Consider the following 25,621-nt stretch of genomic DNA (forward strand, 5'->3'; position numbering starts at 1 on the left):
GGGATTATGCAAACGAGTTACTTACTAGCAATCCAGGATCCAGAGTGCAAGTTGGTGTGATCCCTATGCATGAGAGTCCTCCACTATTTGATAGGTTCTATGTGTGTCTTGATGCTTGCAAGCGAGGGTTTAAGGCGGGTTGTAGACCTCTAATTGGACTAGATGGAGCATTTCTGAAGACACTACACGGAGGACAAATTCTTACTGCTTGCGGACAAGATGCTAACAATCACATCTTTGTGATTGCCTATGCAATTGTCAGTGTGGAAAACAAGGATAATTGGCAATGGTTTCTTGAACTGCTTCACAGTGATCTAGGTGACTACAGAGAGCACAAATGGTGCTTCATCTCAGATATGCAGAAGGTAATGAATTCTGTAAGGACTAATTTGATTTACTAAATATTCTTTGAAGGACTAGTTTGATTTAATGATTTCTATGTTGAGGACTGAAATGATTTAATATCTTTTCGTGTTTGGTCTTTTAGTGCAGGATTTAATCCCTGCTGTTCAGGAAGTTTTTCCAAGAGTTCACCACCGCTTCTGCGTGTGGCATTTGTGGCGCAATTTCTCGAAACAGTGGGGTAGTTGTGAAACCTTGTGTGGGAATGTGCAAGGTCAAGGACAACAGCTGAATTTGATAGAAACATGAAGAGAGTTAAGTTGATCAACGAGAAAGCTTGGCAGTATCTTGATAAATGGCCAAAAGAGGCATAGACGAAGGCGCATTTCAGTGAGGTTCCGAAAGTGGATAACATATGCAACAATGTCTGTGAGTCATTCAATGCAAAGATCAAACACAAAAGAAGTAAGCCTATCCTGACCCTGGCTGAGGAAGTTAGGAGAATCATCATGAAGAGTATGGTTGATAACAAAAAGAAGTTGCAGAACTACCAAGGAATTCTCTCTCCTGTTTCAGCAAAGTAGGTTGGAAGCTATGACAATGTTGTCCCGCCATTGGGCTCCTCAGTGGTCTGGTGATGAAAAAGAGGAGTTGTACGAAGTGCATGGCTGGCCGACCAATATGGTGGTTGACCTGGGCAAGCACACATGCACCTGTAGGTTTTGGCAACTTACAGGTAACAACTTTCTTCTCTTACTTAATTAACAATGTCTTCATTCATGATAGTATGTTTAATGTATCAATTTGTTTGGCTTGAAAGGAATGTCGTGTATGCATGCAATATCGGCAATACAAGATAAGAATGACAAGAGACCTGAAGAATATGGCCATGAGTGGTTAAAGATGGAAACGTATAAGCGTACTTACTGTTTTAATGTCAATCCGGTTAAGGGGCAGGATCTATGGAAAAAAACGCCACATCCAGCACCAGTCCCACCCCCAGTGAAGCCTAAACCTGGGAGGCCAACAAAGAAGCGAAGAAGGGACAAAGAAGAACAACCGAGTGGGTCAAAGACAACAATGAAAAGAAAATACAACCCAATCCGATGCATGTACTGTGATGAGGTTGGACACAACAAAAGAGGGTGCGCAAAGAAAAAGGCTGTGGATGCTGAGGAACATGCCAAGCAGATGCAGCTACAATTGGCAGTTGTTATCCCTGCTCCAGAAGGTGCTGAACCTGAAGTAAATGCTGCCCCTACTGATACTGATATTGGTATAGAAGTTGAGGCACCTATGCCTTCACTTCCATCACCCACTCAGGCTGACTCAGAGAGTGACAGTAGTGAATCGGAATGTATCCCACCAACCCAAGAGCCCCTACAGGTAGTATCATCACTCCTAACTCCTAAAAAAATTTGAATGTAGCCTAATCATGTAACAAACTCATTTGGTACTGGATCATACAGGATCAATTGATAGGTAGGCCACCTAAGTTGCAAGTGATCAAAAGAAAAGCAAGGTTAACATCCTCCCCTAAGCATATTGCAACTGGATCTGTGGCTGTTTCTGCTAAGACCATTAAGGGGACAAGTTCTGGAACTGTTAAGCGGTTGGAAAAATTCATGACCTTTGTGCCTACTCCAGGCTTCAAGGCTCCAAGGAAGACTGATGACAAAGTTTGATTTGTTAGGAATGTGTAGTTGTTGACTCATTTTGTGTATGACACAACATTCTGTTTGTAACTTTTGTGTGTCGTAATTTAGTCTATGGACAATGTATTTGTCAGTTAAGAACCTTATGACTTTGTTCTGCTATTTCTCTATTAAGACAATGTGACAATTAGCCGTCAATGACAAGTTACTATTAAGATTACTTACTATCTTCATTTTGTTTATGCCTCAACATAATTCATGCAAACACAGAATTAATTGCCAAATTTTATAAAATTATCCACATTTGACAGGGAATTGCTTCCAACTTCAAATAACTACTCCCATTCAAATCAACAACTTCAATACATCATTACATGTTCATAGAGGATAACTGGGTTCATTTAGAAGTACATAAGAAACAACAAAGTATCACAACTACTACAAACAGTAAAATCATTAGCAGTTTCAAAGCTCTAACTTCAGCTTCTAAAGTGCCCAACTTCCATGCCACCTTCACCCTCCATTCATCATACTCACCTTCAACCTCCATATCAGCTCCTGCATCTTTCTTTGTACCACACACATCCACTGCTTCAAATTCATCATCATCAACCCACTTAAAATAATTGCAGTGACTGCCCTTCTGCAATTTCAGATGGGAGTAAACAAAAAAATCAGAGAACACCCAACAACATATAACAACATGAAAAAGCTTTAACTTCCTTTACCATCACTCATCCGGTACCTTGGACATGCATGGAACAATCTATTCGGATTCTCCGCTGTCCCAGATTTCTTAATCACAGTCTTTAGAGCACAGAAACATGATCCATCATGAGCATTCACCCTCCTCATTCGCTTCGAAACACTGGATCCATGACTGTCGTGCGATGCATGTGACAAACCGCCACCACAACCACCATATCCTCTCTCCATCCACGCAGCCAGCTAGGGATTATGCCTCCTACTTACCTCTACAGCCACCGAAAGTGATCACCTCAATGTATTTATCGTTCGAATTGGAATTAGGATTTATAAACTCGAAGGACTAATTTGATGTCTTAAACAAAACTTATCTTGTCAGCAACAACATGCAACAGCCTGGCATTAGCCAACTTGACAGTTAACGGGCCACGTAAGCGGCCGTTTGCCATCTCATCAGCCGAGAAGACGGAAGAATGAACGTGATCAACACAAGTATTTTTCGAGGACTTTTTGATTAATTTTGACTTTCGAGAACAAAAATGGAGATCGAAGACACTTTCGGCCTTCGAAATCGAAATTGACTATTAACTCAAAACAGAGCATCAACACTCGTTCAAATTTGAGAAATTCCCAAATCCTGACTAAGGCCACGGGTTAAACCGTTAAACAACAACAAAATTAATATGCCACAAAATGGCACTTTGCAGTTTGCAGGTGTCAGTATCAGTCAATGGAGGGAAGGGCATGTTTCGCTTGCACCTGTTGAGCCCATCCTCCAACCACAGCAACGACCTCCGACTAAAGTTGCCGGGAAGAACCATCCGCCGGCCAGCTCCTCACTCTCATCCCATGGCCGAGCTGATAAATTCGACCCATTCTTCTGTTTGTGATTTCCATGAGGTAAAATTTCGTACTTTTTTTTGCATTGTTTTATTAAATTTCTTCTGCCTTGTTTGCTGAATTAATTTCTGAGTTAATCCCTACCCTCTGCACCAGCAGTAATGAGCGCAGGTGGTTCTGCTTGCAACAAGACACAATTGCCTTCAGTTCAGTTCAGTTCTCTTGTTTTTACTCATTGCTCCAAAAGAACAAGTTCAACTTCAAAGATGAGAGATGATCCTCTATCTTGTTGCTGTTACTGTTGCACCATTCATGAATCGTTTCTCGAATTTCTCAACCCTTTCCTTCTGGAACTCCAATATAAGACAAGCTGTGAACCAAGGCCATGTACAAAAAGCCCTTCTTCTTTTCCGCCAAATGAAGCAAACTGGGGTTACACCCAATGGTTCCACCTTTCCCTTCGTTGCAAAAGCCTGTGCCAGAATCTCCCGTCTCAGGAACTCCAAAATGATCCATGCCCATGTTGCCAAATCCTGCTTTCAGTCCAATGTTTTTGTGCAAACCGCGATGGTTGATATGTACGTTAAATGTGGTCATCTGGAAGATGCACACCATGTGTTTGTTGGAATGCCCACTAGGGATATTGCTTCTTGGAATGCAATGCTTGCAGGTTTTTCTCAGAGGAGTTTTGTTGACAGGTTTTTCTGTCTACTGCATGAGATGAGGCATACTGGGATTCATCCTGACTCAGTCACTGTCTTGCTCCTGATTCAATCTGTTTTGGATTTGAAAAACCCAAATTTTGTGAATGCAGTGCATTGTTTTGCAATTCGAATTGGAGTTCATATTGATGTTTCTGTCGCAAACACTTTGATTGCTGTGTATGCTAAATGTGGTGACTTGTGTTCATCAGAGATAGTATTTGATGAAATTGACAGTAGTATTAGGTCTGTTGTCTCATGGAATTCTATGATTGCAGCATATGCAAATTTTGAAAAGTATGACAAGGCTGTTGATTGTTATAAAGGGATGCTTGATTGTGGGCTTTTGCCGGACATTAGTACAATCCTCAATTTGCTTTCATCATGTGTGCAACCCAAAGCACTATTTCAAGGTCTGCTGATTCATTCTCATGGAATTCAGTTAGGTTGTGATGCTGATGTGTGTGTGGTGAATACTCTTATTTCTATGTATTCCAAGTGTGGGGATGTCCATTCTGCAAGATTATTGTTTGATGGCATGTCTGTCAGAACTTGTGTTTCATGGACTGTAATGATTAGTGGGTATGCGGAGAAAGGATATATGGATGAGGCATTAAACTTGTTTAATACAATGGAAGCATCAGGCGAAAATCCAGATTTGGTTACTGTGCTTGCTTTGATTTCAGGTTGTGGTCAAACAGGATCTCTTGAACTTGGGAAATGGATTGATAATTACTCTATTAACAAAGGGTTGAAAGAAAATATTGTAGTTTGTAATGCACTAATTGACATGTATGCAAAGTGTGGAAGTTTTAGCAATGCTAAGGAGCTTTTCTATTCTATGGCTAACAAAACTATCGTCACCTGGACAATCATGATTACAGCTTGTGCTTTGAGTGGAGATGTTAAGGATGCTTTGGACCTGTTTCTTGTGATGGTGCAGATGGGAATGAAACCAAACCACATAACATTTCTTGCTGTTCTCCAAGCTTGTGCTCATGGAGGTTTACTTGAAAGAGGATTGGAGTGCTTCAGCATGATGACACAAAAGTATGGTATAAGGCCTGGTATAGACCACTATTCATGTATGGTTGATCTTCTTGGTCGTAAAGGACAACTGAGAGAAGCTTTAGAAATTATTGAATGTATGCCATTTGAACCTGATGCTGGTATATGGAGTGCATTGCTGTCTGCATGCAAACTGCATGCTAAGATGGAGATGGCCAAATATGTTTCAGAGAGGCTATTTCAGTTGGAGCCCCGTGTGGCAGTTCCATATGTGAAGTTGGCTAACATATATGCATCAGCTGGGATGTGGGATGGAGTTGCAGCTATAAGAAGAAAGATGAAATATCTTCAAGTGAGAAAATGTCCTGGACAAAGCATTATCCAAGTGAGTGGCAACACTCATATCTTTACAGTTGAATATAGACATCACCCTGAAGCCTTGTATATATATGATATACTAGATGGCTTGACTTCTCATTCTAGACAAGCCCAACTAACAAATTCAGAGGTAATTTCGAACATGGATATTATTGATTTATGATGTACATTTTGTTGAGTATATATTCTCGCTCATGGAAATAAAATTCTTAATTAAATGAATGTAGTGATTATTCATTTCTCACTTAATTTCGTTTTAATAAATACTTTTCCTGGTCTGATCACTGAATCACATTCAAATCAATCCAATCAAACATGAAATAATATTTCACTGTTATATTTTTGCACTATGAAGCCAATAAGTAGGAATGGCTAATAGATGATTGGCCCTAGGCATTGTGTGGCCAAACTCAGTCATGTTCAATTCACTTGGCAAGAAGTTGTTTTTAACTTCCAATCAAAGCAATGCACAAGCTGTGCCAACACTAACCAAACCACAGTTCGGGCTAACTGCAGTCCAGGACATCCTCTTCTGCCAAACCCAAACGGTATCAGTTGGAAGTCTGAAGTCTCTCCCTCTAACATCAGTCTATCTTCCCTCAGATCTTTCTGGCCAGAATTCCTCCGGCTCAGTCCAAATTCTAGGGTCTCATAATTTTCCATGCATTTATTATGACCCTGGAATTTTTTGGTATGAAGAAATTTTCAACATTGCAATCTTTCATAGATGGTGTGGTACCAGTAATGGTGACACTGGATGGATTCTCAAGGTTTCCTTGATGAACATGTCTAAATACTTCAACTTTTCCAATTTTGATTCCTCCACCACCCTATTTATACTCGCCATATATTCCAACTCCATTTAAACTTTCTTCATCACCCCTGGATTCTTTATTACTGAAAGTGCTCACTCAATTGCTGTAGCTGAACTGTTCATTGAACCAACCAGCACATCCTATGTAGGAATTAAAGAAAATTAAAATGCGGTAGAGAAACATGCATAGAAGAAATATCTATTCTTACAATAATAAGCAACAAGAAAAATTATCTTTTATTTCTCATTTGCGATTCTCTATCACTTTTATTCTCCCCATTTTGTTGGGTCTTACCAATGAATCTTATTCAAAGAGACCTAGTAAAGCAATTACATTTTTTTTTTTTGCCTAACCCCTTTCATTGTGAAGACGATAAGAAGGAATGGCAAATAGATGGTTGGCCCTAGGCATTGAGAGGCCAAACTCCTCACTCATGTCTAATTCACTTGGCAACAAGTTATTCGGTAACTTCCAATCAAAGCAATGCACAAGCTGGGCCACCACTAACCGGACAACAGTTAGGGCTAGCTGTATTCCAGGGCATCCTCTTCTGCCAGATCCAAATGGTATAAATCGGAAGTCTCTCCCTCTAAAATCAACGTCTATTCGCTCAAACCTTTCTGGCCAAAATTCTTCTGGCTTAATCCAAGCACTTAGATCTCTCATAATTGCCCATGCATTTATTATCACCCTGGATTTCTTGGGTATGAAGAAATCTCCAACCTTGCAATCTTCCATGGATTGGTGTGGTATTAGTAATGGTCCCACTGGATGGATCCTAATGGTTTCCTTGATGACCATGTCCAAATACTCCAATTTGTCCAAGTCTGATTCCTCCACTACCCTCTTTATTCCCACCACAGATTCCAACTCCATTTGAAGATTCTTCATCACCCTTGGATGCTTTATTAGCTCTGAAAGTGCCCACTCTATTGCTGCAGCTGAAGTATCTGTTGAAGCCAGCATCATATCCTGTGTGAAATATAAAGGATAATCATAACTTGGAAACATGCATAAATGAGAACTACGATATATCTATTAATAGTAATAAATAATAATCAGTGTGAGGAGCTTTTATGTCAATTAGGATTGCCCAAATTTGTATGACAAGTGAAGTACTAAGAGTATCCACTAAAGATAAGATCACTTTAAAAATTTCTTATATAAGAAAAATTTTTTCAAACATTTATGAAAAATTACTCAAATGATCATGTTGGTGACAAAATTATCCATTCTTTTTGTAGATTTGTCAAAGAAATCAAGCCATTTAGATATATAAATGAACTTTCTATCTTATATGAATTTTTGTTTTCGGTCAACAATTTTGGTACTTCACTATTTGTATGATTTGGAAATGCTGAATTATATATGTCATTTACCAGCAATATGGCTTTGATATCCAGGCGATCAACACGATAATCAGATTCTTCAGTGCCAAGAAAGCCCAACATGACATCCACAAAGTCCTTGACCTTGTCTTCTTTGCTCTCTGATTGAATGTGCTCGTCAATAACTTTCTCAAAAAAGTTATCAAATATTTTCCCCGTTGCCTTCATGCCCTTAGTTAATCCTTGAAGGTTAAGTGCACCAACATACGGAATATAGTCACCTATGTTTGGAACGGCGGCTAAACGCAATGACTCTTGCATCACAGATTTGAACCCTTTTTTATCCATGTCCTGATCCATGTATTTCTTCCCCAGAACCATTCTACAACTCATGTTAGCACTCAGTGTTGCAATCTTGGCACTAACATCAACGGCAACACCATCATTGGCTGCATCTCTCAGAAGCTTGATAAACAAGTTAATCTCCTCTTGCCTCATGCTTCTGAAAGAGTTGATCTTTGTTTGGCTTAGTAGTTCCAAGGTGCACATCTTACGCATGTTGCGCCAATAAGGACCGTATTCACCAAAGGCAATGTCCCTCTGCCCACAAAAGATGTACTTTGCAGCTTCACTAGGTGGTCTACTTGCAAAGACATGGTCATGGATCTTAAGGAACAATTCAGCAGCTTGGGGTGAAGAAACAACTATGGTGGGAACAAAACCTAGGCGCAAGTGCATGATAGATCCATATTTTTGTGCTAGCCGGTGAAGATCACGATGAGGATTTCCCCCCAAGAGGTGAAGGCTTCCCAAGATTGGCAACCCTCTTGGACCAGGAGGTAATCTCTTAGCCTTGTTGTTGGATCCCCATAGCCACAGACAAATAAGTGAAAAAAAAATTATTGCTATGAAAAACATCTAAGCAATTTTGAATTGTTGAATGTTGATATTTTAATTTGATACGGAGAGTGTCTCTCGACTTGCAATATATAGGTGAAGTGCAGATATCTGTAGACAAGATTTAAAGGTTAAACCATGTGCAAAATAATTTAAAGATATAAGTTTTTAGTTAAAATATGTTCTAAGAACACATATTAAGAATATAAAAATAAAAAGTTTTAAATTTTTATGTATTCGATATATTAAAAATGTAAAAGTTTTAGTTAAATATTTTCTTATGAAAATAAATGTGTGAGAAAACGATAAATAGGTCCCTAACTGTTTATCTCAAAGACAAAGAAGTCTTCGACTAATGAAAAATACAAAAACGTTTCTCAATTTTCTAAAATGCGAGACATCTAAGTCCCTCTAGGGACTTATTTGTCCTTAACTCCTTATATATTTTGGACGGAAGGACTTAGATGTCTCACATTTTAGAAGGTGAGGGACGTTTTTGTAGTTTTAATTAGTCAAGGATTTATATGTTTTCGAATTAAAAAGTCAAGTATCTATTTATCTTTTTTTCTAAATGTGTTTTTAAGGGATTATCCTTAAACACTCCTTTAGTAAATAAGGAGTGTTATACTCCTTGTTAATTAAATAACAATACTATTTGCACATCAAAATCAGTCATTGTATATTTGTATATAAATATATGTATAGTTTAAATTATTTTTAGTGTGTATTTTATATCTTAATGTACTATGACTGATTTTGGTATACATCTAATATGGTTCATTAAACAGATCTAAATTCTCTATTTATTATATTTTATTTCAATGGCTTAGATTTAGAAGTTAAAATTTAAGGCTTATGGTTTAGAATCTAAGATTCAGAGTTCATAATTTATGATTTAGAGTTTATAATTTAAAATTTAGAATTTAAAAAAATTTATGATTTAGGTTTTTAGAGAGCGCTGTACCCTTTACTTTCTTGAGAGCTCATTAACATTCTTTGTTTTTAAGACACATTTTTAAAAGACCCTTAATTTAATTAGTAATAAAGTCTGCAAGCAATAATGCTGTAAAAGCAGCTTTTGACTTTAACAAAATAAAACAAAATAAAAAAGAAGAGTTGGTAGAGAATTCGTAAAAGCCACAAAATCAATCTTGAAAAGGTTAAATTTCGATACAGTAAAGTGAGAGGAATTCGACACAAATATCCCTCCCAATAAAAAACCACAAATATTGCAGAACATAGTCTGATTTAGACTCATCAACACCATTTTAGCTGAATATGTAATCAATAAACTCATTTTCTTCTTTCTTTCTTTTTTAATCATCATCTTCATTTTTTTCTTACTATTTTTTCGTTCATTCTTTATTGAGAAAACAAAAGCTGTCTCTTATAATAGGCACATCAAGACCTCGCTGAATATGTAATTAATAAACTCGTTTTCTTCTTTTCTTTTTTTTTTTTGCCCCTTTGTTTTGCTTCTTCCTTTTCTTTTTTCATTTTATCTTTTTTTTTTTAATCATTGTCATCATTCTTTTTTCTTACTATTTTCTCTTCATTCTTTATTTAGCTGGATAACTTAAGTATGTTTTTTTTATCATAAAAAGAAGGAAAAAAAATAGAGAATGCAGATGAAGATAGAGACAATTGACAAAAGTCAATAGCTGTAACCATTAAGAGAGCAATGGCAGAAAAGCGAGGAATGGAACTAGGTATCTCTTATATTCACTTACCTAACTGCTACATTGGCATACATAAGTCATGTGCATCTAACTGATTAACTAACTGAGCTAACTGTCAGCTTGTAAATGCAACTCACATACAAGTGAAATGACATTCTAATGCAAGCAATCCATGACAACAATAAAGAAAAAAAATAGAGAAGAGAATAACATGAAGGAGAGAACTAGAAGATAGAAGAAAGAGAACATACATGATTTTCGTTTTGATTAAAACCGTGGTGATGGCTAAAAAACTGTACGGAAGTGATAATTGTTTTCTATGACTACAAAGATTATTTTATATTCTTCACTTTTTCTATGTATGTTTGGTCTATGTAGGATATGCTAGATGGCTTGACTTCTCATTCTAAACAAGTAACTAGTTCAGAGGTAAATTTCGAACATGAATATTTATTGATATGTGGTGTTTATTTTTCTGTGTTTGGTATTAGATTTTGCTAGTATGTAGTGGTAATTTATTTCCCAACGAATCTTTTCTCCCTTTTTTCGCCAGGTCTTTCCTATCAGCGAATCACATTCTAGTCGATCTAATGAAATATTATATAAATACCATTACATTGTTTTCCTAACCACTTTCATTGTTGAGCCGATAAGTAGGAATGGCAAATAGATTATTGGCCCTAGGCATTGTCAGGCCAAACACCTCATTCATGTCCAACTCACTTGGCAACATCCCATTTGGTAACTTCCAATCAAAGCAATGCACAAGTTGTGCCACCATTAATCGAACCACAGTTAGCCCTAACTGTAATCCAGGACATGCTCTTCTGCCAGACCCAAATGGTATCAGTTGGAAGTGTTTCCCTTTAACATCGATGTCTTGTCCCTCAAATCTCTCTGGCCAGAATTCCTCTGGCTCAGTCCAAGCACTTGGGTCTCTCATAATTGTCCATGCATTTATTATCACCCTGGAATTTTTGGGTATGAAGAAATCTGCAACCATGCAATCTTCCACAGATTGGTGTGGTATTAGTAATGGTCCCACTGGATGAATCCTCATGGTTTCCTTGATGACCATGTCTAAATACTCCAATTTGTCCAAGTCTGACTCCTCCACCACCCTATTCAAACCCACCACAGATTCCAACTCCATTTGAACTTTCTTCATCACCCTTGGATGCTTTATTAGCTCTGAAAGTGCCCACTCAATTGCTGTAGCTGAAGTGTCCATTGAACCAACCAGCATATCCTATGTAGGAACTACGAAAATTAAAATGCGATATAAAGGAACATGCGTAAGTGAAATCTATGACATCTACTTGTAAAAGTTAGGACTTTGAAAAATCTCTACTATTTGTAGTTTACCAACAATATTGCTTTGATATTAGGCTGTTCCATACGATATTCAGATTCTTCAGTGCCAACAAAGCTCAACATGACATCCACAAAGTCCTTAGCTTTGTCTTTTTTGTTTTCTGATAGCATGTGCTCATGTATAACTTTGTCAAGGAAGTCATCAAAGATTTTGCGCACTTTCTTCATGCGCTTAATTAACCCTTGAAGATCAAGTGCACCTATGTAAGGAATAAAGTCACCTATGTTTGGAGTTGCTGCCAAATACAATATCTCTTGCATCACAGCTTTGAACCCTTTCTCGTCCAAGTCGTCGTCCATGTACTTCTTTCCCAAAATCATTCTACAACTCATGTCTGCACTTAGTGCTGCAACCTTGGCACTAAGATCAACAGCAACTCCATCACTGGCGGTTTCTCTCATAAGCTTGATAAATAGGTCAACCTCCTCTTGCCTCATGCTTTTGAAGGAGTTGATTTTGGTGTGGCTCAGTAATTCCAATGTGCACATCTTACGCATGTTGCGCCAGTAAGGGCCATATTCAGCAAAAACCATATTTCTCTGCTCCCAAGAGATGTACTTTGCAGCTTCAATAGGTGGTCTGCTAGCAAAGACATGGTCATGTGTTTTGAGGAACAATTCAGCAGCTTGGGATGAAGAAACAACAATGGTTGGCACAAAACCTAGGCGCAGGTACATGATGGGTCCATGTTTTTGTGCTAGTTTGTGCAGAACGCGATGGGGGTTAGCTCCCAGCTTGTGAAGGCTCCCCAAGATTGGCAATCCTCTTGGACCAGGAGGTAATCTCTTACCCTTCTTGCTGCATCCCCATAGCCACAGACAAGTTAAAGAAACCAAGAATATTGCTATGGAAAACATCAGAACAATTTTCGGTGTGTTGAATGTTGATACTTAAGTTCCGTGTTTGTAAGGCGTTAGTGGTATTTTAAAAAGTGAATTGGTGGTTCAAAGAAAGCTGATTGTTACTTGTGATTCCAAGAGTGTTACTCAGTTTCTTCCCAAAGCCAAAAACTGCAGAAATAGTGAGGATAAGATGGTGAAAACGGTTCTTAGGTAATGGGAAGTCACAATCCAACATTCATTGAGACAAAGCAGCCATTGATCTTGGCGGACCACTCTCCGGTAGATATTTTACATTACAACCAAAAAAGAAAGAAAAGACAAGTAGCTGCTTAGATTCAATGTTGAGTGAATCAGTTGTCATTTTCTCTTATTATCTTGCAACTACCTACGACAATCTCTATGTATACTCTTTATTTCTTGTTCTTTTTCAAACTACGTAGGACACCACCATCGGTCCCTCCTCCAACCAGACTTGCTCTTCCAATTTAGATTTTATCTGATAGGAAAATATCTTTATGGATTGGAGAAATATCAAATGTCTTCTCTTACAAGTTACAATGATGAGCACTCGTCAAGGTAAATGATAATTAATTTCTCACTGGGATTATTTTTTCTCCAACCACAGAGGAAATGAAAAAGACAAGTAGCTGTGCGTTGAGTGAATCAATCACGTGTTCTCATTTTCATCTACAGTGCTATACCAAATTACCAATCTCTATATCTCTGTCTACTCTTTATTTCTTCGTTTTCATACTACGTTCAGCACCACTCTCGGTCGCTCCAACTAGACCCACTATTCCAATTTAGACTCTCTGATAGGAAGATATTTTCATGTATAGAAGAAATATCTATTCGTACAATGATGAGCACAATGTAATGGACTATAAGATCTTCGGAGTGTCATCACCACCAATATTAGCTATTATGGTGAGAGAATCAAGGTTTTATAAAGTTTCATTTATTTATTTTCTTTAGGTCTTGATATAATTTTTGTAAGAATATTTGGGTAAATATTTAGAAAGAGCATGAAAAAAATAAAACAAAATTCAAACTCTAAACCCTTTTTTTCATTTTTCAAAAAATATTTCAGTTATTCACCAAAAAAATTAACTTAAAAAAAATTAAACCCTTTTATTTTTTAATTATACTTGAAAAAAATTATATCAAAATATGATCTCTAAAATTTTTTTAATATATATTTAATATCTAATTACTTGTATTATGATTTTGTCTTAAGAAGATTATTTGTGGTTGATATTTTTTAGATTATTTTTGTCAACAATATAAACTTTCAGATACTTTGATAGTTTACCTATGATATATAGCACAATATATTTTATAAAATTTTTATTTAGATTTTAGCAGGTTATATACAATCAAATTTATTAATTCTTATTGAACTAAACCTTAATATGTCGAGCATGAGACAACAGAAACTAAACTAAACCTGCGAAGTGAGAGAAATGTTGGCAACAACAGAAGGAAAACAACACATTGTAATCCTCCCCATCCCACAATTGTGGCAACTGTCAACTGCTTAACCACTTTCATTCTGAAGCCTATAAGTAGGTATCGCAAATAAATGATTGGCCCTTGGCATAGTGAGACCAAACTCCTCAGTCATGTCCAATTCAGATGCCAACATCTTATTTGGTAACTTCCAATCAAAGCAATGCACAAGTTGTGCCACCACCAACCGAACCACTGTTAGACCTAACTGCAATCCAGGGCATCCTCTTCTCCCAGACCCAAATGGTATAAATTGGAAATCTCTACCTTTGATGTCAATCTCTCTTCCCTCAAATCTCTCCGGCCAGAACTTCTCTGGCTCACTCCAAGCACTTGGGTCCCTCATGATTGCCCATGCATTTATTATGACTCTTGATTTCTTGGGTATGAAGAAATCTCCAACCATGCAATCTTCCATAGATTGGTGTGGTATTAGTAATGGTGCCACTGGATGGATCCTCATGGTTTCCTTGATGACCATGTCCAAATATTCTAACTTGTCTAAGTCTGACTCCTCCACCATTCTCTTCATACCAACCACAGATTCTAACTCTATTTGAAGTTTTTTCATCACTCTTGGATGCTTTATTAGCTCTGAAAGTGCCCACTCTATTGCCGTTGCTGATGTGTCCACTGAACCTGCCAGCATATCCTGTCATAAAATATATACAACAAGGTGTTATCTACAGTGCCAATAGTTGCCTAAGATACATATATACGGATGGATCACACATTGACAGCTTTTTCCAAAATCATATATCAAGACCAAATTTGGTTTAAAAATTGGTCATACAACAAATCACACATACATGCATAACTTAAAGGCGAGTGTCCAAAAATAATTAGGTCAAGTATTATAAGATGTGATTCCATTTACCAGCAATATGGCTTTGATATTAGGGCGTTCAAGACGGTATTCAGATTCCTCAGTGCCTAGAAAGCCCAACATGACATCCACAAAGTCCTTAACTTTATCTTCTCTGTTCTCAGATGATTGCAAGTGGTCATCAATAACTTTCTCAAAAAACTCATCAAATTTTTTCCCCACAGCCTTCATGCGCCTAGTTAAGCCTTGAAGATCAAGTTTACCAATATAAGGAATATAATCACCTATGTTTGGAGTTGCCGATAATTGCATCCCTTCTTGTATAACACTCTTGAAACCCTTCTCATCCAAGTCTTTGTCATCGTATTTCTTCCCAAAAACCATTCTACAACTCATGTCAGCACTCGCTGTTGAAACCTTAGCACTGACATCCACAGCAACTCCATCTTTTGCTGCTTCTCTAAGAACGTTGATCAATGATTCAACCTCCTCTTGCCTCATGCGTCTGAATGAGTTAATCTTTGTTTGGCTTAGTAGTTCCAAGGTGCACATCTTTCGCATGTTGCGCCAATAAGGACCATATTCACCAAAACTCATGTTCCTCTGCTCCCATGCAATGTACTTTGCAGCTTCATGGGGTGGTCTACTTGCAAAAACAAGGTCATGGGTTTTAAGAAAGAGTTCAGCAGCTTGTGGAGAAGAGACAACAATGGTTGGCACCAAACCTAGGCGCAGGTACATGATTGGTCCATGTTTTTGTGCTAGTTTGTGAAGATCAAGATGAGGATTATCTCCCAACTTATGAAGGCTACCCAAAATTGGTAACCCTCTTGGACCAGGAGGTAATTTCTTGTTCTTGTTGGTGAATCCCCATAGCCAGAGACAAGCAAGAGAGACTAGAAATATTGCTATACAAATCATCTTTAATTAGGGAATGGTGTTCAAATTGCTATGAGGAGTAATGTATATAATTACTAGGCTTATATAATGTATAAGACATAGTGAAGGGAACTTTGGTGTTGTAAGCGAAACTATACAATCCTAGAAGTTGTGACGTTTGAATTATAGTGACTAGTGAGCTGAAATTTCAAAAGAACACGAGAATACAAAAAAGCATTCATAGCCTCAGAATAATATATGCCGGCTCTGATGTAGCTCGCAACTTTCGTCATTTTGTATGTAAAAATATAAACGTCATTACGACCATGATTTTGTAGAATTTGTTTCTTTTGTCGCGGTATGTGCATGATGTATTGGTGTGGACTGTGGACCAGGTGGTAATTTCTTGTTCTTAGACTTTTACTTTTCGTATCTTTCGCAATGTCATTGTCAATTGATTTAAAATAAAAATTTTTTGAGACAAATCACAAATGACCTCAGTTGAAGTAATTTTAAGATCTACGGGAAGCAAGCAGTTGAACTCATCGAAACTGATTAATGTGATTTTGTACCATATTATAATAGTGTTGAAGAGTCAAAAGACTTTATCCAAGAAAAGTGTAACATGTTCTATACTTGCCAGTAAATCATCCAGGTGTGGAGCATGCAGATTGGGATTAAGTTTCTCTAAAATAAAAAATTTGATAAAATAAGAATATAAGTTATCTTTAAATTAAGATAATAAAAATTATAACCCCAGCAGATTGTATCATAGGTTGTCCTTCAAAAAGTGGGCAATTGAGTAATTCCACTCGCAAATAAATACAAACCTCACCAGAGAGAGGCCGTATGACTAGTTGACTACCATGTTCATTACAATAAAAAGCACATTTACTCAAAACAATTGTAAAACAAAGGCCGAACAGATAAAGGGAAGGAACCCATGCCCAAAAAAAAAGCCCAGAAAGTAAACTGAATGAAACGTTAATACTTAATACGTTATCCGAGTCTCTGCATTCTGCAACTCCACTCAGCTAAGCTTCCATGTCTGTTCTTTCTTCTTCATTTGCCAAATACAGGACAACTACAAACCTTCCAAGCTTGACTATACCACCCGTTCGAATCTCATGCGGCCCGGTTCCGACCCGGAGGAAGAATAACACCGACCAATCGGAAGAGAGACGAGAGCTGGTTCGTTTACTGACCGGGAAAATAACCGCCGAGAGAGAGCCTCTCCTGAAGACACTGAACAAGCACGTGAAGCACCTGAGAACCGAGCATTGCTTCTTGCTCTTCGAAGAACTTGGTAAACAAGATAGCTGGCTACAATGCATTGAGGTGAGGTCCCTCTCTCTTTCCCTTTTACAATTGTAACAAACCCTAATTGTTCCGCTCTTTAATTTCTTGAATGCTTATATTAATTATTAAGTACTCAATTTGGCGTTCAGGTTTTCAGGTGGATGCAGAAACAACGGTGGTATATTGCTGACAATGGAGTTTACTCGAAGCTCATATCAGTCATGGGAAAGAAAGGCCAAACCAGGATGGCTATGTGGCTTTTCTCGGAGATGCGTAATTCCGGTTGCCGCCCGGATACTTCTGTGTATAATGCTCTTATCACGGCTCACCTTCATTCCCGGGACAAGGCAAAGGCATTGGCCAAAGCTCTTGGCTACTTTGACAAGATGAAGGGAATGGAGCGTTGTAAGCCCAACATTGTTACTTATAACATTCTCTTGAGGGCTTTTGCGCAGGCGCGCAATTCAGATCAAGTGAATTCTTTGTTCAGGGATCTTGATGAGACTCTCATTTCTCCTGATATATACACGTTTAATGGTGTCATGGATGCTTTTGGAAAGAATGGAATGATCCGCGAAATGGAATCTGTGCTTGCTCGAATGAAAAGCCATAAGTGTAAGCCTGACTTGATTACCTTTAATTTGCTCATCGATGCATACGGCAAGAAGCAGGAATTCGATAAGATGGAACAAGTATTCAAGAGTTTGTTGAAGTCCAAGCAGAAACCAACACTGCCTACGTTTAATTCCATGATCCTGAACTATGGCAAGGCACGACTAAAGGAGAAAGCAGAAAATGTTTTTAGAAAAATGACTGACATGGGTTATAAACCAAGCTTTGTCACTCACGAGAGTCTCATCTACATGTATGGATACTGTGATTGCATTTCCAAAACTAGAGATTTATTTGAAGGGCTAATTGAGTCGAAGGCTCAGATAAAACCATCAACCCTAAATGCTATGCTTGATGTTTACTGCATAAATGGTTTACCATTGGAAGCAGATTCTCTGTTGGAGAGGGCAATTAGCTTACAAGTGTTCCCTGATGCTTCAACATATAAGCTTCTTTATAGGGCTTACACTAAAGCCAACTTGAAGGAGCTTTTGGATAAATTGCTGAAGCATATGGATAGAGATGGTATTATCCCTAACAAGAAGTTCTTCCTAGATGCTTTGGGATCTTCACGAGACAAATCAAAATCTGCTATTACTGTTGTAACTCATTCAAATAGTTTCCAAGATTTTGCAGAACCTCAGCTGAAAAATTAAAAAATTAGTTGGTAATTCACATCAACATTTGACTTGCTTACTAGTTACTAGCAGCTCAGTTCACATATGAGGTGGTATGTTATGTGACTTTGTCATCATTATTTAAATATTCAAGTTTTGATTTAATGAATCTGTTATTCTTGTAAATCAATTAGTTACAGATATAAGATTCTGCACAGAATATATATGTTCTTGAACTGCAATATTATTTGTGCACTTTCAACTTAAGATGAAAATAAAAAATGGAGATGCGGGGTATCGATCCCCGTACCTCTCGCATGCTAAGCGAGCGCTCTACCATCTGAGCTACATCCCCATGCTTGAGATGTTTTTTAGTGTTAAATAGTTATTAGTGTATTTCATATCCACACGTAGATTCCCATTGCTTTCAGTTCGCCTCATTGTTGAGATTGGTTACATTTAACTTATATATTTTGTTCACATCTCTCTATAATTATGTATTAAATTGTGAATTATATTTATATAAAAAATTGAGTTTCATTATTATTTACTGTTAATGGTATAAAATGGAACTATTACAGGGGTACATTATGACTAATATTCGGCTATGTGGACAACTAAGGGAGCCACACTTGATTCCTCTTGTGCTTTAGAAAAATGCTATTTGTACAATAAAATTTAGTTTCAGTTTTTAATATTATTTAATTAAAATATATTTTTATTTTTTAGATACACATTTATAATTAAAATTAATTTAAATTTTAAAAATTAAAATTTTTTTAATTTTCTACCCACTTCATAGTTAGTTATTGTTTTCTTTTTCTATGTTCTGTAACACAATTTTTTTCTTTCTTTTATTCTGCTGCAATATTTTAATTTGTATCTATAGAAAAAAAGAATTTAAAGTCAGTGCATTTAGAAAAAATTAATTCCTTACTTATTGTACCTTTAATAAAATGCAGAATTTATTTTACGACTTTCTAGTTTTAATACTATAACAAACTCTATAACAAATTTGTTAACAAATTCTAACAAATTGAACGACATAACTTAGAATTCCCAAAAGATTCATAATGATCGGAATGCAATTTTAGAGTTTATTACAACTCTTGGAGTGGTCATAATCTCTTTTTCAATTGTAACACATTTAAAATTATTAAGTTAGAGGAGATTTTTCCATTAAATTATACAGAAAATGTTTTTGAAACACATCCAAAATCATAAATCTAAAATTTAAATTTAAACATTAAAAAACAATTGTAACACATCTGAAATTATGAAGTGATACACAAAATATTTCTAAAACATTCAAAATCATAAATAAAAAATTTAAACCCTTGCAATGGCGGTAACTACAGATATAACAATGTTGACAATTTGAGGATTGTGATTCTTTAAGTTGTTATTCTACCTAAACCATTCTCCAATGCAAATTAGGATGTGCTACATGACATGTAAAATCAATGTGATTGAATAACTAAAATGTGCTAACTATGAATCACTTTCTTTTAAACACATCCAAAATATCTGAGGTCCACTTCCAACGCAGAAGGATTAGCGACGTTGATGAGGACGACCGCGACGAGGAGTAGGACGAAATGAGGCTGGGGACTAAGCGACGAGGAGGAAGGCAATACCAAGGACGAGCGGGACAGACGACGGCGTTGCAGAGGAACGGCGAAGCGAACGAACGGTGCTGGGGATAATGCGGTGGCGCCGAGGAAGAAGGCGGCGACGAGGAGGAAGGCGGCGTGGACGAATAATCACACTGACGACATGCAGCTCTATGAGGATAACGGTTCGATTGAAAGTTTTATCATCTCTTTTAAGGAGTTTTTTGCAGTGTGTGTTAATTAAAATCTTTAAGATTTATTTTTAAATTTTAAAATTAAAATATTTAATTTTACTGAATTTATATTTTTCGAAGTGTATTTAAATGATAATTTATTAATAATTAAAAATAATAAAACTAAAACAGAAATTTCAAATTTTAAATTTAAAATTTGAAATTTTAATTTTATTTAATTTATATTTTAAATATGTGTTCAATTTTAAAAAAATATTAAATCTATTTAAATGTATTTATTTTATTTTTTAATTATTATAATAAAAAATAGAATATTATACCATTTTTTAAAAAATACCTAGGTGAGTTGTATTCTTTATACCTTAAGGATAAGATCCGCTTATCCAAAAGTTATTCATACAATCATACTCAATCCATCTTTATCGAATAAAAGAAATGATTAGTTAGTATCACGTACCTAACAAGCACTATCATTTATAAGTGTTGTTAGGCTGGGTTTGGTAAAGCTTTTGCTTTTTAAAAGTAGTTTATGAAAGCTGTCTTTTAAAAGATAGCTTTTTAAAAGCTACAGCACTTGCGTTTGGTAAAATCAAATTAAAAATGACTTTTAATAAGTACAAGCATCACAATTGTGTTTGGTAAAACAGCTTTTAAAAGTTAAAAAAAATATAATAAACATGTTTATAACAAAAAATAATTTCTTTTTTTAAATTTTTTAAAAATTTATATAATATTTTAAAATAAAATAATGTTAAAATAAAAAATTCATAATAAACATAAATATAATAAATAAATTCTTTTATTTTTTAACTTTAAAATTTTATATAAGTATCATAAAAATTTATTTTATCCTAAACATCATTACTAAAAATACTAAATTAACATATTTAGTATTTATTTTATTATATAAGCATCATAATAATTAACATATTTACTTGATTTATTCTCTGTACTAATATAAATAGATTTATCATTAGTCAATAATAAAATTTGTATGTAATTCAATGTTAATACTGGGTACGTTCATTACCCACCTATATATATTGGTTCACCTTTATAGATCACAAAAAATAGGACACTTATCTCAAATAAACTACTCTTATAATTATATATCTATATTTACATATGTATATACATGTTGTTATTATAATTTTGACTAATGTTCATGCAAAGAAAATTTTATGATTGGTTTTCATAAACCAGATCAACCTCTTCCCGTTTCAAAGAACAGAGAAAAACAAACATAATAGATCTACTGAAAAAATATAAAATTAACGCAAAAAAAAAAAACATAAATAAATAGAAATTCATACCTAATATGTGATAGAGATGTATTTGTATTGAAATTTGTGAAGATTAGGTTGAAAAATAAAAAATATATGAAGATTGTGTTAGAATTTGTGAAGGTTAGGATGAGAAGTTAGAAATATACGAGAATTTTAATGACAATATAATAGCGGGAAATACGTACGGGAAAATGAAAAAAATTTGGTAAGTATAAGCCAGCTTTGAAAAGCTCCCTCCTAGGTGCTTTCAAAAGCACCCCTAACTTTTAAAAGCCGTAAGCACAAGCACTTGGGCTTTTTAATTTACCAAACGCAAAATGACGTGCACCTCTTAAAAAAGCTTTACCAAACCCACCCTTAGAGTAGGGTGATAATTTACCTAATTAACAAATAATGCAATAATTCATATTGAAAAAAAAAAGAATATACAAAAAGAGAAGATTTTTTAAATTTTTCTTTTAATTAATATTATAAAATATGATCTCTTATTATATATTTTTATATAATAAAAAATTATATTTGATAACTAATTAAAAAATTAAGATAATCCATTTAAAAAGGCTTGGCCTCATCTAATTGAAGACAGCTTGATCCCACGTCAGTGATCATCACAACAACAATTGTTTTGCCATTGGCAGTTGTCACCTTCTTCCACTTTGTTAGTTTGTTTTGTTGGCTACATGTGAACTCGAGGAATTAATTAATTTTTCAAAAATGTGAGAATTGTCAAAATTTATTATTTTTTTGTTATTATTTATCTGTCAATTCGATATTTCGATTTTTTGAGTCAATTTTTTTATTTAATTTTTTACATGCATTTACACTGACGCACACACATGTTACATGTACCTAACCATCTATTAATTTTCCTTTAAAATAGGTTTGATTTCGAGAATCGCATCAATTAATGTCCACCTTCGCTAAGATCATTAATCAATGAGGGAGGGACTGAGGGTGGGTCTGGTGATTTCATGCCACGTCAGCATATTGCGAAGCTGAGATCCCCATTTTACTCAGTAGTAACACTACTTAAATAACACAGTAACACACGCTCGTCTTCTTCTTCTTCTTCTTCTCACTTCTCAGTTCCGATGGCAACGATGCGAGCGTTACTCAAGAAAACCGTCGCAATAGCCAAGCCTAGCAATTCGCGACCTTACTCTTCTTCCATTGGAACTTACGCCGCAGCCACCGCAAACGCTGTTGAGCCGCCACAACTTCCGCCCTTCGATTACCAGCCCCGGCCCTACCATGGACCTTCCGCCGATGAAGTCTTGGCCAAGCGCAAAAAATACCTCGGTCCTTCCTTGTTCTACTACTATCAGAAACCTGTGAGTTAGTTACTTTCTCCACACACCTCTTTTATGAACATCGATGCTATTGGGATGAAGCTTTGTTGGATGTAAATATGAGGTGTGATGGATAATTAACGGTTGGTGTTGGTTTTGTGCAGCTGAATATTGTGGAGGGGAAAATGCAGTATCTTTTTGACGATAGTGGAAGGCGTTATCTTGATGCTTTTGCGGGCATAGTTACTGTCTCTTGCGGACACTGCCATCCTCAAGTTTTAAATGCTATCACAGAGCAGAACAAGCTTCTGCAACACGCTACAACCATATATCTACACCATGCAATTGCTGATTTTGCTGAGGCCTTGGCCCAAAAGATGCCTGGAAACCTTAAGGTCAATCTTCTCTTTATTGCTTATTGCTTAGCTTCTTTGTTTTCGTGTTTCTTCTTTTAATGATTGTTATTTTTATTGCAGGTTGTTTATTTTGTAAATTCCGGCTCAGAAGCAAACGAATTGGCAATGATGATGGCTCGTTTATACACTGGTAATCTTGGTATGATTTCTTTGAGGAATGCATATCATGGGGGAAGTTCTAGTACAATTGCCCTGACTGCTCTCAACACCTGGAAGTACCCTATTCCAGAGGTTTGTCTGAATATTTATTTTATCACAATGTTTTCATTTGGTTTGTTGGCATTTTTAAAGTTCAATCTGAATTATTAGTTGCGTTATTTATCTCCAGATATGGAGATATGACCAATCAGGCCTTTTTTTAATGAAAAATAGTTTCTCACTTTTTCCTTTTCAACTTGCAACCTATACTCTTTCTAGTAGAATAATGCTTAGTTGATGTTGTTGGACTATCACCAAGAAAATGATCATAAATATTATAATTTTTCCCTCTGAACAGATTTATAAAAAATTAAGTTGCAAAGCTTTAAAATCAGTCACTAATATACTGTTACCATTGATTTCCTTTTTTTCTGCTTTCCAATGTATGAAGGAAAATCCGAATAAGTTAATAGAACTTCCAAGTTTCAATTACTACCCCAAACCAATCTAGTTGTAATTATAGCATCATGAAAGTTGTATATTTTATATTAAAGATGGTGAAATACTAATTATTCTTAATACTTTTAAATTTAAGGGTGAAATTCATCATGTTATGAATCCGGATCCATACCGTGGAATCTTTGGCCCTGATGCTAAGAGTTATGCCAAAGATGTTCAAGATCATATTGACTATGGAACTTCAGGAAGAGTTGCTGGATTTATTGCTGAAACAATTCAGGTACGTACATCATGTCTAATAATGGAAATGTTACTTAGAAGTTAGAACACCATGTCAGTGTACTTCTCTATTTAATTTTTTCCCTCATGACTTGGACTAGGGAGTTGGAGGAGCAGTTGAACTAGCACCTGGATACTTAAATCTTGTCTATGACATTGTGCGGAAGTCTGGTGGTGTCTGCATTGCTGATGAAGTGCAAACTGGGTTTGGTCGTACAGGAAGCCACTATTGGGGATTTGAGACACAAGGTGTCATTCCTGACATAGTTACCATGGCAAAGGTCCATATCTCTAATTCCTGAAACTTGGCAAGTTTGTCATGCATTCTGAAGTTTAACTTGGTTTTTCTTATACAAGATTCACTATTTTGTGTTTTGGAACAATATGTTTTGTTCCGGTTTTTTCTTCTTGTAGGACTGATTTTGGTGAATTGTAACTTCCAATTCTTCTGCAGTTATTTCACTAAATCTCACGTTAATATGTATCAGGGTATTGGCAATGGTTTGCCGCTAGGAGCTGTAGTTACAACTCCAGAAATAGCAAGTGTGATGAATCAAAAGATTCAGTTTAACACTTTTGGTGGGAACCCTGTCTGTTCTGCTGGGGGACTTGCAGTTCTCAGGGTTCTTGATCAGGAGAAGCGTCAGGCGCATTGTGCTGATGTTGGTTCTCACATGCTTGAGCGTTTGAGATTGCTTATGCAAAAACATGAAAGTATGTCTTCTTGAATCTTGCATTCTCAAAACATTGTTTTGTTACTGCATTGTAGTTCAACTGCATGTTAACTATATATCTAGCATCCATATATATGCTTGATTAGATAGAAACATAATCTTTGGGTTGACATTATTAAACTTCTCATGTTGCTGCAATTTGTTTTTATTATATATGGTGTTTAGTCATTGGAGATGTGAGGGGAAGAGGTTTAATGGTTGGGGTAGAGTTGGTTACTGATCGAAAAGAGAAGACACCTGCAAAGTCTGAAACTGCTGTATTATTCGAAAAACTTAGAGGTAAGATGAGAATCGCCAAATCACTTAATGCATACAAAGCTCGCATTTGTTTTCTAATGTCTTAAAAGACTTCTAACCATTTACTTGCAATGAATTGAAGAGCTTGGTGTTCTAGTTGGGAAAGGAGGACTGCATGGAAATGTCTTTAGAATTAAGCCACCAATGTGTTTTACCAAAGATGATGCAGGTATATGTTTTAGGTGTTATCTTTAATTAAAATGCAAGATCTAGATTCTTTCTCCAAACCTTCTAGCAAAGTGTGTTTGGCTGATTTCTATCCCAAATGTGCAGATTTTGTTGTGGATGCCATGGACTATGCTATATCCAAGTTGTAAGGTTCAACCAGAAATCAAGAATGTAATGCAGACCATGACTACGGAGCCATATTGCTGCAACGAAGCTACACTTGACAAGTTTTTATTTATTTCACACCCTTATCATTAGAATGCACTGTTCAGTGTTCACTGAACAAGTTAGTACAAAAATAGTGTTCACCTATTGCTAAGGAAGTTTTATTTTCTTAAACCTGTACATTATAAACTGAATGTGGAACTGTGCATGTATATTTTGGATTCAATATCATCTAAATGCTACATTCAATCTAAATAGTAATGTCAATTCCTACAG

At 36.0% G+C, this 25,621-nt stretch overlaps 6 protein-coding genes, 1 long non-coding RNA gene and 1 other non-coding gene across 9 annotated transcripts; 4 read left to right on the plus strand and 4 right to left on the minus strand.

Annotated features, from left to right (window-relative positions):
- Positions 1–3,815: 3,815 nt before the first annotated feature.
- LOC112733262 (pentatricopeptide repeat-containing protein At4g19191, mitochondrial) lies at positions 3,816–5,792 on the plus strand. Its single transcript, XM_029291704.2, has one exon. It carries the CDS (start codon positions 3,816–3,818, stop codon positions 5,790–5,792), a length of 1,977 nt encoding a protein of 658 aa, XP_029147537.2.
- An 867-nt stretch (positions 5,793–6,659) lies between these two features.
- Positions 6,660–8,793, minus strand: LOC140178000 (cytochrome P450 71AU50-like). The gene is made up of 2 exons (XM_072212460.1): positions 7,824–8,793; positions 6,660–7,416 (listed from the first exon to the last, which is right to left on the minus strand). The coding sequence occupies exons 1-2, from the start codon at positions 8,688–8,690 to the stop codon at positions 6,793–6,795; spliced, it is 1,491 nt and encodes a 496-aa protein (XP_072068561.1). The 5' UTR covers positions 8,691–8,793; the 3' UTR covers positions 6,660–6,792.
- Positions 8,794–10,715: 1,922 nt separating this feature from the next.
- LOC112733269 (uncharacterized) lies at positions 10,716–11,067 on the plus strand. The gene is made up of 2 exons (XR_003168203.3): positions 10,716–10,777; positions 10,902–11,067. It is a non-coding gene; the product is annotated as an uncharacterized lncRNA (long non-coding RNA).
- Positions 10,928–13,529, minus strand: LOC112733265 (cytochrome P450 71AU50). Its single transcript, XM_025782162.3, has 2 exons — positions 11,714–13,529; positions 10,928–11,597 (listed from the first exon to the last, which is right to left on the minus strand). The coding sequence occupies exons 1-2, from the start codon at positions 12,578–12,580 to the stop codon at positions 10,974–10,976; spliced, it is 1,491 nt and encodes a 496-aa protein (XP_025637947.1). The 5' UTR covers positions 12,581–13,529; the 3' UTR covers positions 10,928–10,973.
- A 354-nt stretch (positions 13,530–13,883) lies between these two features.
- On the minus strand, positions 13,884–15,900 carry LOC112733263 (cytochrome P450 71AU50-like). The gene is made up of 2 exons (XM_025782160.3): positions 14,952–15,900; positions 13,884–14,726 (listed from the first exon to the last, which is right to left on the minus strand). The coding sequence occupies exons 1-2, from the start codon at positions 15,819–15,821 to the stop codon at positions 14,103–14,105; spliced, it is 1,494 nt and encodes a 497-aa protein (XP_025637945.1). The 5' UTR covers positions 15,822–15,900; the 3' UTR covers positions 13,884–14,102.
- Positions 15,901–16,593: 693 nt separating this feature from the next.
- LOC112733267 (pentatricopeptide repeat-containing protein At4g39620, chloroplastic) lies at positions 16,594–18,493 on the plus strand. The gene is made up of 2 exons (XM_025782165.3): positions 16,594–17,117; positions 17,228–18,493. Exons 1-2 carry the CDS (start codon positions 16,824–16,826, stop codon positions 18,344–18,346), a joined length of 1,413 nt encoding a protein of 470 aa, XP_025637950.1. The 5' UTR covers positions 16,594–16,823; the 3' UTR covers positions 18,347–18,493.
- A 96-nt stretch (positions 18,494–18,589) lies between these two features.
- Positions 18,590–18,662, minus strand: TRNAA-AGC (transfer RNA alanine (anticodon AGC)). The gene has a single exon. It is a non-coding gene; the product is annotated as a tRNA-Ala (tRNA).
- Positions 18,663–21,984: 3,322 nt separating this feature from the next.
- On the plus strand, positions 21,985–25,600 carry LOC112733266 (alanine--glyoxylate aminotransferase 2 homolog 1, mitochondrial). 2 transcript variants are annotated; one of them, XM_072212461.1, is made up of 10 exons: positions 21,985–22,116; positions 22,281–22,731; positions 22,854–23,084; positions 23,166–23,336; positions 23,839–23,982; positions 24,083–24,262; positions 24,470–24,695; positions 24,881–24,994; positions 25,095–25,181; positions 25,286–25,600. In XM_072212461.1, the coding sequence occupies exons 2-10, from the start codon at positions 22,492–22,494 to the stop codon at positions 25,327–25,329; spliced, it is 1,437 nt and encodes a 478-aa protein (XP_072068562.1). In that variant the 5' UTR covers positions 21,985–22,116; positions 22,281–22,491; the 3' UTR covers positions 25,330–25,600. The 2 variants fall into 2 exon arrangements, with proteins under 2 accessions (XP_072068562.1, XP_025637948.1); XM_025782163.3 differs by lacking the exon at positions 21,985–22,116 and having other exon boundaries at positions 22,185–22,731.
- Positions 25,601–25,621: the final 21 nt, after the last annotated feature.

Source organism: Arachis hypogaea, chromosome 13 (genome assembly GCF_003086295.3).
Source record: "Arachis hypogaea cultivar Tifrunner chromosome 13, arahy.Tifrunner.gnm2.J5K5, whole genome shotgun sequence".
NCBI classification, from domain to species: domain Eukaryota; kingdom Viridiplantae; phylum Streptophyta; class Magnoliopsida; order Fabales; family Fabaceae; genus Arachis; species Arachis hypogaea.